The sequence below is a fragment of the Myotis nattereri genome, assembly GCF_964212035.1.
Source record: "Myotis nattereri genome assembly, chromosome: 19".
NCBI classification, from domain to species: domain Eukaryota; kingdom Metazoa; phylum Chordata; class Mammalia; order Chiroptera; family Vespertilionidae; genus Myotis; species Myotis nattereri.
This window is the reverse complement of record NC_138095.1, coordinates 23959629-23976238: the sequence shown is the minus strand read 5'-3', so window position 1 is coordinate 23976238 and position 16610 is coordinate 23959629. Positions and strand designations below refer to the sequence as shown.

At 41.0% G+C, this 16610-nt stretch overlaps 1 protein-coding gene across 1 annotated transcript in view; it reads left to right on the top strand.

The window, feature by feature from the left end:
• The window catches only part of PITPNB (phosphatidylinositol transfer protein beta), a 58575-nt gene extending 42802 nt beyond the window's left edge, over nt 1–15773 (top strand). The window contains exons 9-11 of the mRNA XM_081113784.1: nt 8387–8497; nt 10584–10706; nt 15219–15773. Of these exons, the coding sequence (XP_080969910.1) occupies nt 8387–8497; nt 10584–10706; nt 15219–15269 (285 nt within the window). The 3' untranslated portion in view covers nt 15270–15773. The remainder of the gene's footprint in view (nt 1–8386; nt 8498–10583; nt 10707–15218) is intronic.
• The last annotated feature ends 837 nt before the right edge of the window (nt 15774–16610 follow it).

Sequence of the window (16610 nt, the reverse complement as noted above, 5' to 3'; positions counted from 1 at the left end):
AGTATGCGAAAACAGTTTATTCTTGCGTTATTTTTTATTGATTATTGTTATCATAAGGCACGTCCCATTTCTCTTCTGCATTAGTTAACTCTGGGCAGCAGCAGTTCTGGCAGTTGGAGCTTAGCCTTTCAAAAACAGTTTGTCATGCTGTTTACCTGCTCAGTCACGCTTTAGACTCATAATTGCTGGAAAAGCCATTCTGGATCCTCCAAGCCAGTGGAGGGCAGCCGTGTGTGTGGATTTTAGGAATGCTAATGTGTTTCCTGCCCAACTATCAAGACTTCTTTCTCTTCCTACCTCGTATCTGTATAAAGAAGGTGGAAGGCTTGGTTGTCGGTGACCCACAAGGTTCTGTTGGCTGGTGATTGGTAGAATAAAATGGGGGGGGAGGGTGTGGGAGAAGGTGGAACGTAGCTGTGGAGATAGATCTCTTTGAGATTTAGACCAGCAGGAAAGCAGCCCAGAGAGTCCTCAAGAGGCTAATGAGCACTGCCCTTGTCTGGTAGCCTCCCAAGGGAAAGTCTGAGCGTGTTCTCCTGTGTCTTCATCTACACATGGCTGTGACTCCCAGGAAGGATGTGAAGGCATTTTAAATATATATATTGTTTTATTGAATGTGAAAGCATTTTAAAAGCTGTTCCCTCTCTAATCTACATTTGAAATCCCATAGTGGGTGGTATAATGAAGCTTAATAATTAGTTTCTTGATTAGACCACATCATGGATTATATCTAACTAGAGGCCCAGTGGACAAATTTGTGCGCGGGTGGGGTCCCTCAGCCGATCAGGACCGCAGGATGTTGGCTAGCCAGGGGGAGGGGCTGTAGAAGGTTGGCTGTGGGAGCGCACTCCTGTGTTGACTGTCTGTCCCCTGGTGGTCAGTGCATGTCATAGCGATCAGTCGACTGGTCGTTCAGTCGTTTAGGCTTTTATATATATATAGATAGATGAAGCAGACCTTAAAAAACATGGCTGATTATTTTGAGTGCCTATTTTAAACCAAATAAAAATCAAATGTTGGACTTGACAACTAGGTTTTTAATTTGATTGTTTTAAATGTGCATTTAACACAGTATAAATTATGCAACTCCTATGGAGGACACCAAAAACACTGTTGCATGTCTTCAAGAAGCTAAGTGCCCAGGAGCAGTACATGATGAGTTCTAGATTTACCTTGAATACAAATGTGTCTGTTCTCAGGCAGAACTGAAGGAGTTGGGCCTGAAGGAATGAAGTGTCTTACTCAGGTTCGAGAAGGGATTTGGCAGGCTGGGCTTCTTGCAGTGTCTTACTGACACTGTCAGGGACATCAGGTTTTCTTCATGAGTTTTATTTAAAGAGTGAACTTGTGTTTTCACTTGTATATAGTGTCACTCCTAGAGTAATTGGACACAAGCATGAAGCATGTCAGCGTTCTTATTAGTAAAATGGGTGTGAGCTCCAAAAACATTAAGTTTGGAGACATGGAAAATGGGCATGATGATCTTCTCACGGGCAGTAAATTTTCCTGCCTTAATTTCAGTTTGCTTATTTTTGTGACATTAGTTTAATGTACAATTGGTTTAATCTTTTGAACTTGATCTCACATTTACTTCTTCCATTTAACATTTCTTATTTGCCCAAACAGGTAGGAATCTTCTACCTCTGAACCCTTCTGGGGGCCTTTGTTGATGACCTCATGGCACTTGGTGTGTTTGTGTCTGGGAGAGGGTTTATGTCTTCCCTCTGTCTCCCTTCCCCAGCCTCCTGTGTTCGTCCCACATTATTCACTGAATTTCCAGCCATAGGCTCTGTGTCTGACTTAGCTTATCTAGCACAGATGTTTGCTCAGAGTGGATACTGAGTATTTACTGGATTCCAGGTAACTATTTTAAACCAAATAAAAACCAAATGTTGGACTTGCCATATACTTCGAGAGAATATATGTCCGGTGTAGGTCTATCAAAATGACTAGCAAAATCTAAACAGAATTGAGGGAATGGCTGTGAGTTGGGGCATCGGGTTTTGCTTGAAATTGCAGTACACACATTTCACATATATTCTATAATCTTGTGTTGATATTTACTGATGCGTGTACTGGCAACAGCCCCAGCAGATCATTTATTTTTAACTTGCTTAGTGAAATCTGGGTTGGAAACTTACATTACAAAATCAACAGCTGAAATTGAGCATTCAGACTCTCTTAAATGGAAAAATTAAGATATGAAGGGAGTGGGAGTCTTTCAGAAACTGCTGTGTCCTCGCAAAGTATTACCTTTGGTTGAATGTGGCATATACCTGTTCCGTCTTCATCCCCATACATGTTAAGTAAGAAACTGTGTGTGGGGAGTTTATATGTAGCAGAAGACTGTGAGAGACTATTTTTAGAAAATGAGTTTTCAGAATGCCTTTGGTTGTGGTTGTGTTGTTTGTTTTTTTTTTATTCTCTTACATTTGTGTATATTTTTTTGTCATAGATACAAGAAACTAGTTCTTGTGGATAACAGGGCTGATTGCTCACCATTCCAGTTAAACATGCTGGGTTTTGTTTAGTTATGTTGTGAGGCTTTAGTATACATTACTCTCCCCTAGGCCTCATCCACATACCTCAGAGTAACCTAATATGTGTCGTTAAATTGAAAACATGATTTGAGTTTCGGGGCTTCATTTATAGTAAGAAATGTGAAATATAAGGAATTCAGTGAATACACAAAATAAATACAATTTGGGGAACATTTCATAACTATGTTACAGATGAAATTTAAATTATGCAGAGATGAGTCATAATTTTGGGTTCTTCTGTTAGCCCATGGTTTTCATTTTATAGAATTTCTGATTATTCTTGTCTTTTGGTAACCAAACATTTTCAAATACCTTTTATTTTCAATTATTCTTTAAAATTTTTATGCTTTAATCTATATAATTCCTGTGTTTATCAGCAAAATAATTCTATTTACTGGTAGATTAGGAGTGTTAACCCTGTTTTGCCTGTTTTCTGGTTATTTTTTTCAATTGATGAAGAGCAAAGATTGGGAAAACATATGTATTGTTTAAGGCCCTAGAAGAAGCTGTCCTGCCCCCCAGCAGTGAGCCTTCTTGAGGGCTGGGAGACACCCTAGAGCCCCTTTGGGTTCTATGGATCCTAGAACATTGCTCTGATTGGGCTGGGGGGATCCCAAATATTCGTCCCATTAAGATTTTTCGCATTTTAAAAGTTATGCATTTTTTCCCCACAAGAATATTTCTGATAACTCTGAGAGTTGATTATATTTTACTCTGCATACATACTTGTTTTTGCTTTAGAAGTTTAAGATTAGGAAAAATTAAATATGGACTGGACTAAAGTTATATATTAAAGATCTTAGTTCAGTTTTCAGCTTGATTTTGTTTAGATTGGATTTATTAAACATCCAAAACAAGGAAGGCAGGAAAACATATTGTTTATAGTCAAAGAAGAATAAAGATTTGAAATATTACCCAGATAATTTAGAGCAAAGTAAATCTTTGTCCTAAAATACTCAGCTGAGGGCAAAAAGTTTTTAAGCGTTTATTTTTTATGCATATTAGTTTTTTTTTTACATAATGATATTTATATATTGTTTTGAAAATGAATTATACATAGGAGAGAATAAAAATAAATGATAGGCTCACTGTTTAATTACTTATATTTCCTGATTCATGTAATTGATTTTGTTGTGTTTATAACATAGACCTATTTATATTCATATTAAGCTTTTTTGTTCTTTTTTACATTGTTAATCATTCATTTAAAAGATGGTTTCTGCTGGCTATTTGCATAGCAGGCCATTGTTTGGAAGGCCTATGAGGTATCTCACCACTCTCCTTCAGTACATGTTGAGTTTAATAAGTCCAGGTTTTTGTTGTTATAAATAAATCTACAGTGCTGTTATTTTCTTATTTGATGAATTGGAATACATTTCTGAAGGCAGAATTACCAGATTAAAAGTATATGGTATACGTAGGATATGGACAGCTTTGAGATTTTTAATTACATGGTATTATACCACCCCAGAAAGATGGGGCCAAGCGTATTCTCTTAGCCTTTATTTACTGCATCTGGGCAATTTGACTATTTTCTGTTTTATCTATTATCTAATCCCTTGTTTTAAGATCATATCTCAAACTAACAGATAAATTGTGTCATTTTTAAGATTGGATGAGACCTCAACTATCACATATATTAGTAATAATAATTGAAGAAAAATATATAGCTTCTATGTCCTCAGCTTTCTCATGGGGGTATTAGAGAGTATGTGAGATATTTATACTGTAAAGAATTAGGCCAAGAAATAAAGGCAGCAGGCAGTTTATTATTTATTTATTTTTCAAATATGATGTTTTTATTGATTTTAGAGGGAAGGAGAGGAAGAGGGAGAGAGAAACATGGATCAGCTGCCTCCTGCACACCCCTTACTGGGGATGGAGCCCGAAACCTGGGTATATGCCCTGACCAGGAATCAGACTGGCGGCCTCTCGGTGCATGGGACTTAACTACTGAGCCACACTGGCCAGGGCTGAACTTTTTTTTAAATAATTACTTGTAAGTTAGATGGAAAACAAATAGCAGATTGAGACTGACTATACATTTTAGATTTGGGGAAGATAGCTTAGAGAGAATTGGTTCTTTTTTGTCCTGTCCTATCACTTACAGTTTTTAAACCAAACGTTACAGGCCATTATCACTGAATATTTACCAGTATTGCTGTAATTGACTTGAGCAGTCTGCCAGACTCACTGGAAGGAATGTGAGAAACTATGTAGGTAATTGTTGAAGCCACATATATGCTCTGTTCTTGGAACCCAAGATTGATATGGGCTTGTTTGTATTAAATGTAGCTTCTTTGATTAGAAAGAAACTAAATTTATGCTTGATCCTACTGTTTTTATAAAACGGTGGGAGAATTTTGAAGAGTCAATGTCCTACTAGAAATACCCAAGGCTTTCATTTAGCACAAGGCGTCTAATGATTTGGGCTTTGGAGTTACAGTGTCAGCAGTCCCTACTGAGTAGGGCCTTGGAATGTTGCATCTGGAAATCATGGAAAAACAGAGGACTCAGCCAGAGTGTGTGGGCAGGGGGCTTTGTTAATAAGCCCAGGAATATCGGCGAGGGTTGGGGGCGGGGCGGGGGGGAGGAGACAAAATCATAGGACGTTTTAAGACAAGACATTGGATGTCAAGGCCATGTGTGTTGCCACCTGTGGCCCTGGGCTGACCATGACTCTTGAGGAGTAGTTCCGTTCACTCACCCCTACTTTGGAAGGAATGGAAGTGGAGAATGGAACGCTGTGATAGAGCCCAGCCTTCCATTTTACTGACAGAGAAGCGAGGCCCAGAGGGGTTAAGGACCCTGCCCACCTTACATAGGAAGTGACTTTGCATAACGGGGACTGTTTGGCAGGTGTATCTTTTCTTTTTTTTAAAATATATTTTATTGATTTTTTACAGAGAGGGAAGGGAGAGGGATAGAGAGTCAGAAATATCGATGAGAGAGAAACATCGGTCAGCTGCCTCCTGCACACCCCTCACTGGGGATGTGCATGCAACCAAGGTACATGCCCTTGACCGGAATCGAACTTGAGACCCTTCAGTTCACAGGCCGATGCTCTATCCACTGAGCCACACCGGTCAGGGCTGGCAGGTGTATCTTAGCGCTGTCTTCTACAGATATCCAAATTGTGTTTCATATGAAGGTCTTCAGCGATGCTCTTTGGATTAGAGAGGACCTCAGCACTGGCTCATTGCTTATTGGAAAATGATCTCCGAGAGACCGGTTTTGTCATTATTTCAGTAAAGCTGGGTACTCAGGAGCTATCTGTGTGCTGTGGAAGGCACACAGGAGAGCGTGGGTCCTTGCGGGTCAGGGAGGGGGGTGGGCAGTTGCAAATATGTGGTTTTTGCCCAGTGCCAAAGCACCCACAACAGAAGGGCGGCTCTTCTGGGAGGTGGTTGGCACCAAGAGTAGTGGTTTTATCATTGCTTATGAACATAATTACTCTCCTCTCTGTCAGCCACTTCTGTGTCCTCTGGCAACACCTAGCACAGATTGGGTTGTAAATGGCACCCACTTAACACTTAACTGAATTAAACTTGTTCATAAAGTATGGGTGTGTGTGTGCACGTGCACATTTACCGAATTTTCACAGTGGAACTCTGTTTTATGGGAGGGAAATCATGGAAGAATAGAGATACGCTTGCCAAGTTCCTCTGCTGACATAGAACTCACCTGGAAAAGGATGGTTTGCTGTATGTAATAATCTTATTTACATGCTTATGGTGTTACCCCATTGATTTAAGTCATGCACCAGCTCATTATTCAGAAGATGAACTGTTACTACAGAAGAGGTTTTCTGAGAAAAGTTGATCAATCATTCGGGACTTTATAGGACATTGAGTTCTATTAATAATACCAAAGTAGGATTTTTTCATACATCTTATCCTTAGAATTCACTTGAAACTGGAACATTATTGAGAGTTTGGGGCGTGAAAGGGGGAATGGGGTCTGGTGCTATGATTCCACAAATGAAGAATAATCTTGAGGTTTTAGAATAAGACCTAGAAATTCATCATTTTTTTTTTGGAATTCATGTATATGTGGCTAAATAGAAAGCATATTTGTTCATACAACGAACTTATTGAAAGTGGGATATGCCAGTGAGTTGAAACTGACAGGAAGTGACAGTGGCACACTGACTGATGCTGGCATTGTAATGTCTGGAATGCGGTGTGAGGCTGAGAACAATGGTGAGGAAGGGGAGAGCCCTTGAAAAGGCTGCTTTATCTTTTCACTCAATAATTTGGTTTTTACAGAAAGGGTCCCCGTAGTGTTGCACACGACTTTCTACGCTTTCAAGAAGCTTTATTTAATTTTTTTTCAAATTCAAAGTGGTAAATATGACTCTATGAAAGAATGAGGGAGAGAGAGAGAACTAACATGTATTATGCCCTTGAGTTGCACCAGCTAAGCGTGGCACATACACTGCCTTAGTTGGGTTTGAGAAGTAGCTTTCATCTTGTAAATACACCAGCATTGGGGCTTAGAGTTTACAGACTGGCCCTTTCCCTATACCACACCTGCAGCCCCTCTCTGCTCTCGGTGGTTCTTTGATAAGAACCTGCCTTTTGGGCTCAACTCAGCCCTGCAGGTAAGACCATGTCTGCCTTTGCCTGCTGCTGTGAGCCCATCCCAGGCCCTCTTCTGGATCAGCTCGGGAGTCTTTTGGTCTTTGTACACACCACCTTGGAAGCTGTGTGCTGCGAACTCCTGGTTCAACCCTGCTGTCACCTCTTCCCCTCATGAAATGAATGTGCTGCTGTGGAACCTCCTAAGGCAGGAGCCTGCACGGAGTCACAGAAGGGGTCAGGAGTGCCATGGACTGCCCTCGCCCTGCCCAGTTTTCCTAATCGAAATCTCAGAGCTAGCCAGAAAGCTGCAAGAAGAAAACTGTGACCACCTCCACGTAGATGCAACAGTTGTTGACACTTTGGCATATTTATCGTCCCCTCTCTTCTCATTTTTCCTCTTTCTCCCTCTCTCCACACAAATACATAATTAAACTTTTTTTTGACTGAATCTAAAAGTTCTGTGAATCTAGGGTGGCATAACCTGAGGATCCAAATTCTTGTTGCTCCCTTATGTTTTCTTGGGAATGTAAATTGTAGACATTACATTTTGTTTCTTTAGTCCCTTTTAATCCAAATAGCCCACCTACCCCTCTCCCTCGTTCATAGATATATATATATGTCTCCCCCCCCCCTTTTTTTTTAACCATAACAACTCTTGATTTGATTCCCTGACTTCACCATTTCAACTATCAGGTGTAATCATTTGTGGATATTAAAGTCCGGATGTTTGGGACTTGCCTTCGAAGACTTGATGCAGATCAGTTTTGCTGCTGCCTCCCTTTGGAAATCCCCCTTCCATTGAGATCACCTCAGCTAATAAAACACAGCCTCCCCCTTGCCAGTGTTTGAAGACACAGAAGACAACTAACTTCATCGTTTCTTATTGTGCCGCAGCACGTTCATGGTGGGAGTACGATAATGGCTTTACGAGAACACTCACGTATTAAAGGCTCACTATGGATACGATGTGAATAGAATTTGGTGTTTAATATGAAATCTGAATAGTGTAATTTGAGACAGAGCAATGCGCCTATTAAACTGTGGAGTCAGGAAGTAACTTCGTCTGTGGAAGGAGGGTTGCAGGGGGGGAATTCGGCTGCTTTTGCTAAAAAGATTTCAAATATCCAAATACCTAAGTCAAACACACAGATGAGAGTATAATTTTCTTCATGCATGTCTGTGATGTCATTACACAGCAGTCAGTTTTCATCAAAACATAAATATTGAAGTCACGATTTCCCCTTTTCAATGTTCCTCATCTAGAAGGAGCTGGCAAACAACCCTGACTGTCCTCAGATGTGTGCCTATAAGCTGGTGACCATCAAATTCAAGTGGTGGGGGCTGCAGAGCAAAGTAGAAAACTTCATTCAGAAGGTAAAGTCTGTTAAAACTGCAGTGATTTAAATTTAGCTATTCATGGGATATTTGCTCTGTTACCACTTCTTTTGTCTAATGAGGTAAAGATCACTGTTCCTATATCAAATCTCTGCCCTTCTTTTCTCCCTAGAAACAGCACTGATAGATGCCAGCAGAGGTTTTAAGGAGCTTGCTTTAGGGAAGACTAGCATTTTTTAAAATATATTTTTATTGATTTCAGAGAGGAGGGAGAGGCAAAAAGAGAGAGAAACATCAGTGATGAGAGAGAATCATTGATCTGCTGCCTCCTGCACACCCCCCACTGGGGATCAAGCCCGCAACCCAGGCATGTGCCCTTGAGCGGAATTGAACCTGGGACCCTTCAGTCCACAGGCCAATGCTCTATCCACTGAGCCAAACCGGTAGGGCAAGTCTATAACATTTTTTGTTCAAAGTGCTTTCCTGATGGTTAGCCCTGCTCTTCTGTAGAGAGCCTTGTCCATGTACAGCATGGCTCCAGGGGGCGTGGTGTCTCAGCATTGGCTGGAGGGAGAGACCAGGCCTCGCCCCTTGAGGCGCTCCTTGTCCCAGCTCACCTCGATGCCCCTCACCCCTCCCACAGATCTCTCTGCACATACACTTCCTTGTGTGCTTTGCGCTCCTTTGTGGCTTGTCTTCTTTTGGGGTCTTCGCTAAGAACAGCTACACTCTGAATCTAGGGTAACAATCCGAGGATCCAAATTCGAATCACCTTTTTTATGACTTCTTTATTAAAGTGAAAGCTGCAGGAACAACTGATCTAGAACAGTGGTTCTCAACCTGTGTGTCGCGACCCCTTGGGGGTCGAGTGACCCTTTCACAGGGGTTGCCTAAGACCATCGGAAAACACATATATAATTACATATTGTTTTTGTGATTAATCACTATACTTTAATTATGTTCAATTTGTAACAATGAAATTGGGGGTCACCACAACATGAGGAACTGTATTAAAGGGCCGCGGCATTAGGAAGGTTGAGAACCACTGATCTAGAATGAGGAGAGAACTGCAATTGTGTAAAAATAGACATGGTTGTAAGCACAGAAGGAATATGGAAAGTTCTTTGGTATTTACTTTTCCCATAGGGTGAATGTGTTTCCATTATCATTATAAAAAAGCCCCTTTTGTATCTCTAGAACCCACACGGTTTACAGTGGCAGAGTTTCACCATAATTTTTTTTACTTTTAAACTGTAACTGCTCTAACGCTTTAAAAAAAAAAAAAAAAGGATCTTAAAGTCTGGAAACTGATTCTTCTTGGGCCTGCTTACAGTTGGCCCACAGTAGGCACTCTGTAAATATTGGCTTCCTTCTTTCCTCTTGGATCATAATAATAGATTAGCAATCTAGTTCTGATAAATAGAAGTCACACATATAATTGATGAAGTCCCTTCTGTTCATGGGAAAAAATGTAAAAGTTGAAGGCTGTCCAAAAATAGTAAAGTACTCACTTTCCAGTACACTTTTCTCTCTCCTTGGAAAAGTTTAATAAAACTTAAAATAATCCAGCAACTAAAATCACTAATTATATATATGGTTTATTTATATATACATATATACATATATATATGGGCAGTAACATTAGAGTAGAAAAATTAACGGAGTGTATGTAATAATTCTTAATTTAATAAAACATCTTATTCCAAGAGCCCGGGACTCCTCTCTCAGGATGTTATTGTATTCCACCTCACAGTATTCCTTTGAATTACAGAAAAGTTAGAAATTTGAGTTGACCATTGGTGATTGACATTTAGAAAAGGTAATAATAAATCAGGCCCAGCAGGAGTTTATGCAGGATTAACATGTACTCATCACATTTTTTTCAGTTTCCAGTAAATCATACTTCCTCTGCAAGGAGAGACTCTTTCACATTTCACAAGGAAATCCTTATTTTGTTTTACAAAATGGTAATGGTATGAAACTAAGAATTCCACCAATCGACATAGTAGTCTTTTCAAACCAAGTGTATGTGGATGTCATGTGTTAATTGGGACATATAAAGTTCATGTGTCATTAATCTTAGAGATTGACCATCTTACACTACTTTTCTTCTTTGTTTTAAAAGCAAGAAAAAAGGATATTTACAAACTTTCATCGCCAGCTTTTCTGTTGGATTGACAAGTGGATTGATCTGACAATGGAAGATATTAGGCGAATGGAAGATGAAACCCAGAAAGAATTAGAAACAGTAAGACCTCCTGTTTTGTGGAAATTCCCTAATTTTCCTTTCTAGTACCGTGTGTGTGCTTAGTAAGTATAGACTTAGCATTAAGAAGAGTATTATCAGAAGCCATTCCTTAATCTGTATTTCCTTGTCACAATCAAGTTTTCAGACACTAATATCTCTTCACATGTTCTGATTTCTCTTTTGTTGAGCATCTTTTCATAAGAGTAGACTAGAGCTTTCTTGATTTAGAACCTGTTACCTGTAAGGTGTCCAGTTGTTTGTAAATTCTTTTTTATGCATCAGTTCTCTTTGATGGGGTCAGGTTTGCCGTCCTTGTAGACCCACTTTATCAGGCCAAGTTGCCTTCGGCTCATTTTGCTATCATCACAGTGAGTCACTAATGTTAGTGCGGGAAGTCCTAGTTACCTCTTCTGTAGAAAGGATAAGAGGAGTGGTTTTATCACTGATTCCAGAAAAGCCTCCTCCCGTCCCACAACTAGTTAGGAATCATTTCTTTTTAAGCTTTAGGCAGAAATACTGGTGATCCTTGGCCTGGAGGTCAGCCTGCCATGTTTCAAAGTTAAACCCACCCAGCTCCTCCTCCCCAGGACCAGTGAGCGGGCCCTTTAGTGCCTGAGCACCCATCTCTCCCACAGACAGGTTCTTCTCGACTTCCTCTTGCACGCGTCTGCTTTGCTTTTGCTCTGGGCTGCACTTCTTTTCAGTTGAAAGTCAGGTCCCCCAGGGGACATGAGCCCCAGGAATGTCCAGGGTAGGCTAGCGGTTTCCATGCAGTCACCCCGAGTCCTGCCAGCAGTCTTCGTTTTGGAAGCCCTGCAGGCGAGAGTGTTTGACAAATGCCTGTGTGTGAGGCAGGAACTCCATTTAATCACACGAGAGTGGCAGCAAATCAGGTTCTTTGGCACAGAAAGAAATCTATTTGGCGCGGAGCATCGTAAAGAATCTGTTTAAAATTGCTTACTTTTGGTGATTACGGCAGATCTGCTTCTAATTAGCTTTATACAAACCTCCTGAAAGGACTAGGACATACTTTCTTTATAAGGTAATACATGTTTTAACCTTATCTTATACATAAAGTAAACTTTAGCCAGTCTCCAACTTATGAATGGATTTTGTTCCAAAAGTTTTAAGTTGATTTTTTGAAATTTGGAACATGATTTCCCATAGAGAAAACAATATAAATTGGGGTTCGGTTTCTAGGCCAGACAATGGAAGCCCCTTTGACATCAGGTTCCTGTACTGCTAGTCTGACTCCTGAGTTCTGGATCTGGGAATGGGGTGATCGGATGGCAAGCATGGAGGACTCGCTTCCCCCCTTAGTTTTAGGCTGGCCCCCAAAATACGTAAACAGGCCAGCGTACGTCATGGGCATGTCCTGTCCTCCCCATGCCGCTCACCCACTTTACTCGCTTCCGTCTCCCCTCACTCAGGAGTCAGGTGCCCTTCAGCCAGAGGCACCCACCACCACCGCCCTTTGAATCCCTTCTCTCCTCCTTGCCTAGTTTCACTCCCTGCAGGAGTCCAGGCCCCAGCGATCCCTGCCGGCTCTTCCTCCGCCCTTGTGAGCAGCTGCTGTCAGCCGAACATTAAAAAGCAAGCAGCATGGTCACACTCATTCTCACTAAACTCGTGGTACACCTTTGGCATCTCCAAAAGTGATCTACCAACACCACGACAGAACAGAAAACAGACTTATTTTATTGGTTGGAACGCTCAGGAAGGGGCTTTGTTTGTTTGGATTTTGATGTTGAGGAGCTGGCCATAATGCGAGGATGAGCGCTCACAGTTGCAGGGTGATGGGGGGAGCCCTCCCTGGGTTGGGCTCTGAACCCTGCCTGTCTCTGGACCCCTTGGATGGAACTTGGCTGAGACCTCTTCTTCCCCCAGGGAGGTACTCCTGCTTCCCTCACAAGTTCTCAGTCTCCTGCTACCTGAACACAGAACAGCCCCGATGTTGACACGATGAGAGCCCTGACAGGGGGTGGGAACTCGCTCCCACCTACGTAGGGAGCCTGCAGTCTCCGCCGCTTCTCCCTGCAAGGCCATGTTATTAGAAGCTGTCATCATTATTGCACCCACATGACTCAACCTAACTCCCCCAGGAAGTTGGTAGGAATCTATCATTGGTTCAGGGTTGGGGGTACATATTTCAACAGCATTTTCAGGCAAATTTCAGATCAAGTGCTGATCATCTGAACATACAATCCCATTTCAGTTATTTTGCCCTAGTCATTGGGTGAGGGATGCTCTGTTCCACATCTAATAGTTGGTTCGTGAGCATCTGCCGAGTCTGGGCAGCAGCATGCCTCTAGGCCAAACCGCCTACCCAGAAAGCACCGCCTCCTGAAGAGGCTTAAGGCTTTCACCTTCTCTTCGCCAGGAGGAATTTCCCTTTCCCGAGGTCCTGTTTTCCTGACACCTGATGATAGAATTGGATACATTGTGCTTCTCTCCTTAACTCTGAAATATTTTAAGAATTGGATTTTTTCAAATGGCTTTTGGCCCTGTAGAGAAGGAATAGCATCTTGAGAGGTTAGGCATGAGAGGAATGCCGCTGCCCGTAATCCGACAGAGAAATACTGGGTTTAGGCAAAGCAACGGAGAGAATGCTTTGAGCAAACCTTTCACATGTGTTCTCAACTCGCACTTCTGTGGGGTTGGGGGAGAAGGGTTGAGGTTTAGAAATGTGTTTATTGTATTTATTCCTTTTCTGTTCATTCTTTTCCTTAATTTTCTCAGTGAGGCTTTTACTTGTCTATAGGTTACTGTTATGAATGCCTATCCTTTCTGATGCATCCCTGCGTCTGTCCTTCATTGTTTCTCATACATTGTTCCTGTGCTGGCTTTTTCTTCCGTTCCACTTTCCTGTTTTCAAGAAACTTCCCATAAAGAACTTCTCGGAGGGACCTTGTTCTCAGAAGCCACGGAGGTAGCCATTCCTCATGGCTTCCTGTCTGGTCCAGGGACTATAGAAGTCTGAGCCAGACCATCCGGGCATTTACTCACCTCATTGGTGAACGGTTCATTTTCCCTTGGCTGCCTTTGATAATTTTACATTATCAGTCTGCAGACTTTTGTTTCCTAGATTCAAGCATAGGCACACATTTTTTATGCTGTGCAAAAAAATCCTTTTGCAACATATTCTTTAGACCAAGATTATGAAAAGGGCCTCAGAACCTCATTCTCTGTGTGGAAATGGCTATAAACAGGCAGTGGTCACTTCACAATCTCTTCTAGGTCTTTTTCTCCCCTTGCTTGACTAACCCGATGCAGAGTCTGTGATTTCAGCAGCTCATGATTTTATTTTACGTTTAGATGCGTAAGAAGGGTTCCGTCCGAGGCACGTCGGCTGCTGATGTCTAGATGAGTCCCCTGTAGGGTCAGAGACAATATCCAACTGTGTAAGTGAAGACCTGGGTAAAAAGGATATTTGAAAACCAATACCTTTTTAGTAATGAGCAGAGGCTAAGTGTTAAATGTGGTTTAAGTTTTGGAATGTAAGAGATTGTAATTTAGAAATTGACAGTAAACACTATTGTATAAAAATGGGACAAGTTGGATTTAGTAATCCCCAACTACTTCTTAGTGTTACTGGGTTAGAAACCAGCTGTCGATGGCCAGTTAATTGACCTTTAGTGGTTAGTAAGGAAATATTTTAAAGCATTTTAAGCCAAAGACTTTTTATCCCATACCATAAGGGCCAACCTCAATAATTCATTTCAGTTGAATTTTTTTTCCTGAACACCAGAAAGTCATCCTTTATGTTGACTCTCCAATTATCTTATAGTTAGTTTTTTACTTTGGCTTTTATTTGCAGTGTAAAACATGTCTATGGTCTTATTCCTCTAGCACAAATTTATTTCCTCAAATTAGAGATTTTTCTAGAGGGGATAAAAGAGCCTCAAAAATCTACCAGTATTGAAACCAGTGTGAATAAACAAAAGTTGGCAGTACGCTGTTGTCGTTTGTTAACATTGAACTGCGGTGTTTATTGAGGAAAAGCACAAGACAGAACATTCTTGTCACTCCACTGTAGTTCGTTACTGCCCTTACATGTGATACCTGCTCTGTAGTTACAGAACATGGGAGACCTGACGTGTTCAGTAGTGAAGAGTAGTAGTTGTACCAAATAAGAATGAATGAACCCTGCCAGGATCTCTGCGCGCCCCCCCCCCCCCGCCCTTGCTTTAAATTCAGTGTTCCCGTTTTAAAAAAAAAAAAATTCAACTTACTATTTTTTGTTAAGTTCTTCTAAGTTTCTGTGATTTGTATTCGCTTCTCATTTATTTTCCCTCCGATGAAACAAAATGCTACGCCATTAGTAAGACCAAAATCTTCAAGAGGTTAAATTTTTAAAAGGCAGTAGTTGGGGTCCATTTTCTGTCAAAAGTTTTAATACATGGAAGGTTTTGTTTGTTTGTTTTCAGGAGAATGTGTGCAACAAGCTATTGTCTAACATTTTGGCATCTCTCTGAACTTTAACACATTGCCCTTCTTTCACTTTCCTTGCAGTTACGTAATCAAGGTCAAGTGAGGGGCACAAGTGCAGCCAGTGATGAGTGAAGAAGACTCTGACCAGGATCTCGCGGTGTTGGCGTTTCCCAGCCACGTGCCGTGCTTGTGACTGCGGACTCACATGCACAGCTTCCCAGCCACGTGTATATATATGTTTGTGTGTGTATGTCTGTAGCTGTATATAAAACGCATGTAGAGCTACAGATCAGAATACACACACTTGTGTATATATGTACATATAAACATACTGAAGGGTTAGTACAATTTCTCCAAAGTACTGTACCTATCTTCAGCAAGAATGCAAAAGAAAATATTTTCAATATATATACCTGGAACAGATTTTAATAATCAGAGTAATACCATTAATGGACAAATTGACTGCAGTGTAATACTAGCTGGTATGTTTCATAAATGTCAAGTTGTGGACCAATAAATATATATATATACATACATAAATATATGTGTATATATATAGCCTTTTATTACTTTTCTGTTCTTTTAAATTAGTCTCTTAAAATTTTTATTTTATTCTCATAAGCAACTGACTCCCACAAAAAAAAAAAATTATTCAAAATGTGTTGGTATTCCAGTGTATGTGGACTGTAAACGCTGAATGTATATATAACGATTTATTTCTGGATGGTCATTATCTCACAGCCAAATTGGATAATATCTGTTAGTAAGGAGTGAAGTTATAGGCCAGTTTTTACCTGTTTGCCCTGAGGGACAAAATCCTTTTAAAAGAAAAATCCGGTTTTTATTGGATTTTTGTATTTTAAATTTCAAGTATTTTTCTACATCAGACATAGCAAAAAACGGAGATGATGTTTGTGGTGTATAATAAACACTATACAATGTTCAGGCTCCTGTTAGGCAAACAAAGAAATTGATGAAGAGATTAATAGCATTGTAGGCTGTTTAGAAGAACGGGGAGTGCACTGCTTCCGCCGAGTCTTTTTTTGGAAAAGACTGTTTTCTGAAATTACTGCTTGGAAACTATGCAAATGAGCTCGATTCCTCACAGCTTACGCGCTAGAGTGTAGATAGGGATGGTGTTTTGCTCTTTTCATGTTGAAACACTTTAAGGAGGAGATACTGACTTTGAAATAGGAAGCATTTAAGAGGCAGCGTGAGGTCTGCTTGCACACGGTTAGGAGGCCCTGCAGAGGGCCCAGTGCACCCCCACCCGCTTGGCCGTGCCCTCAAGTACAAGGTCATTGAAACACGCCCTGAACAAGCAGCATGGAAGTGCTGGTTAGGAGCTGCTGCCCCCTTTTTGTTTTAAAGAAAGGAAGGACAGCTAGGTAGGAACTTATCAGCTTGCTTTGTCCGAATCGAGTTTTTCTCCTGTCAGTCAGTCAGTCAGTCCTGGACGCTTGAATAGAATAT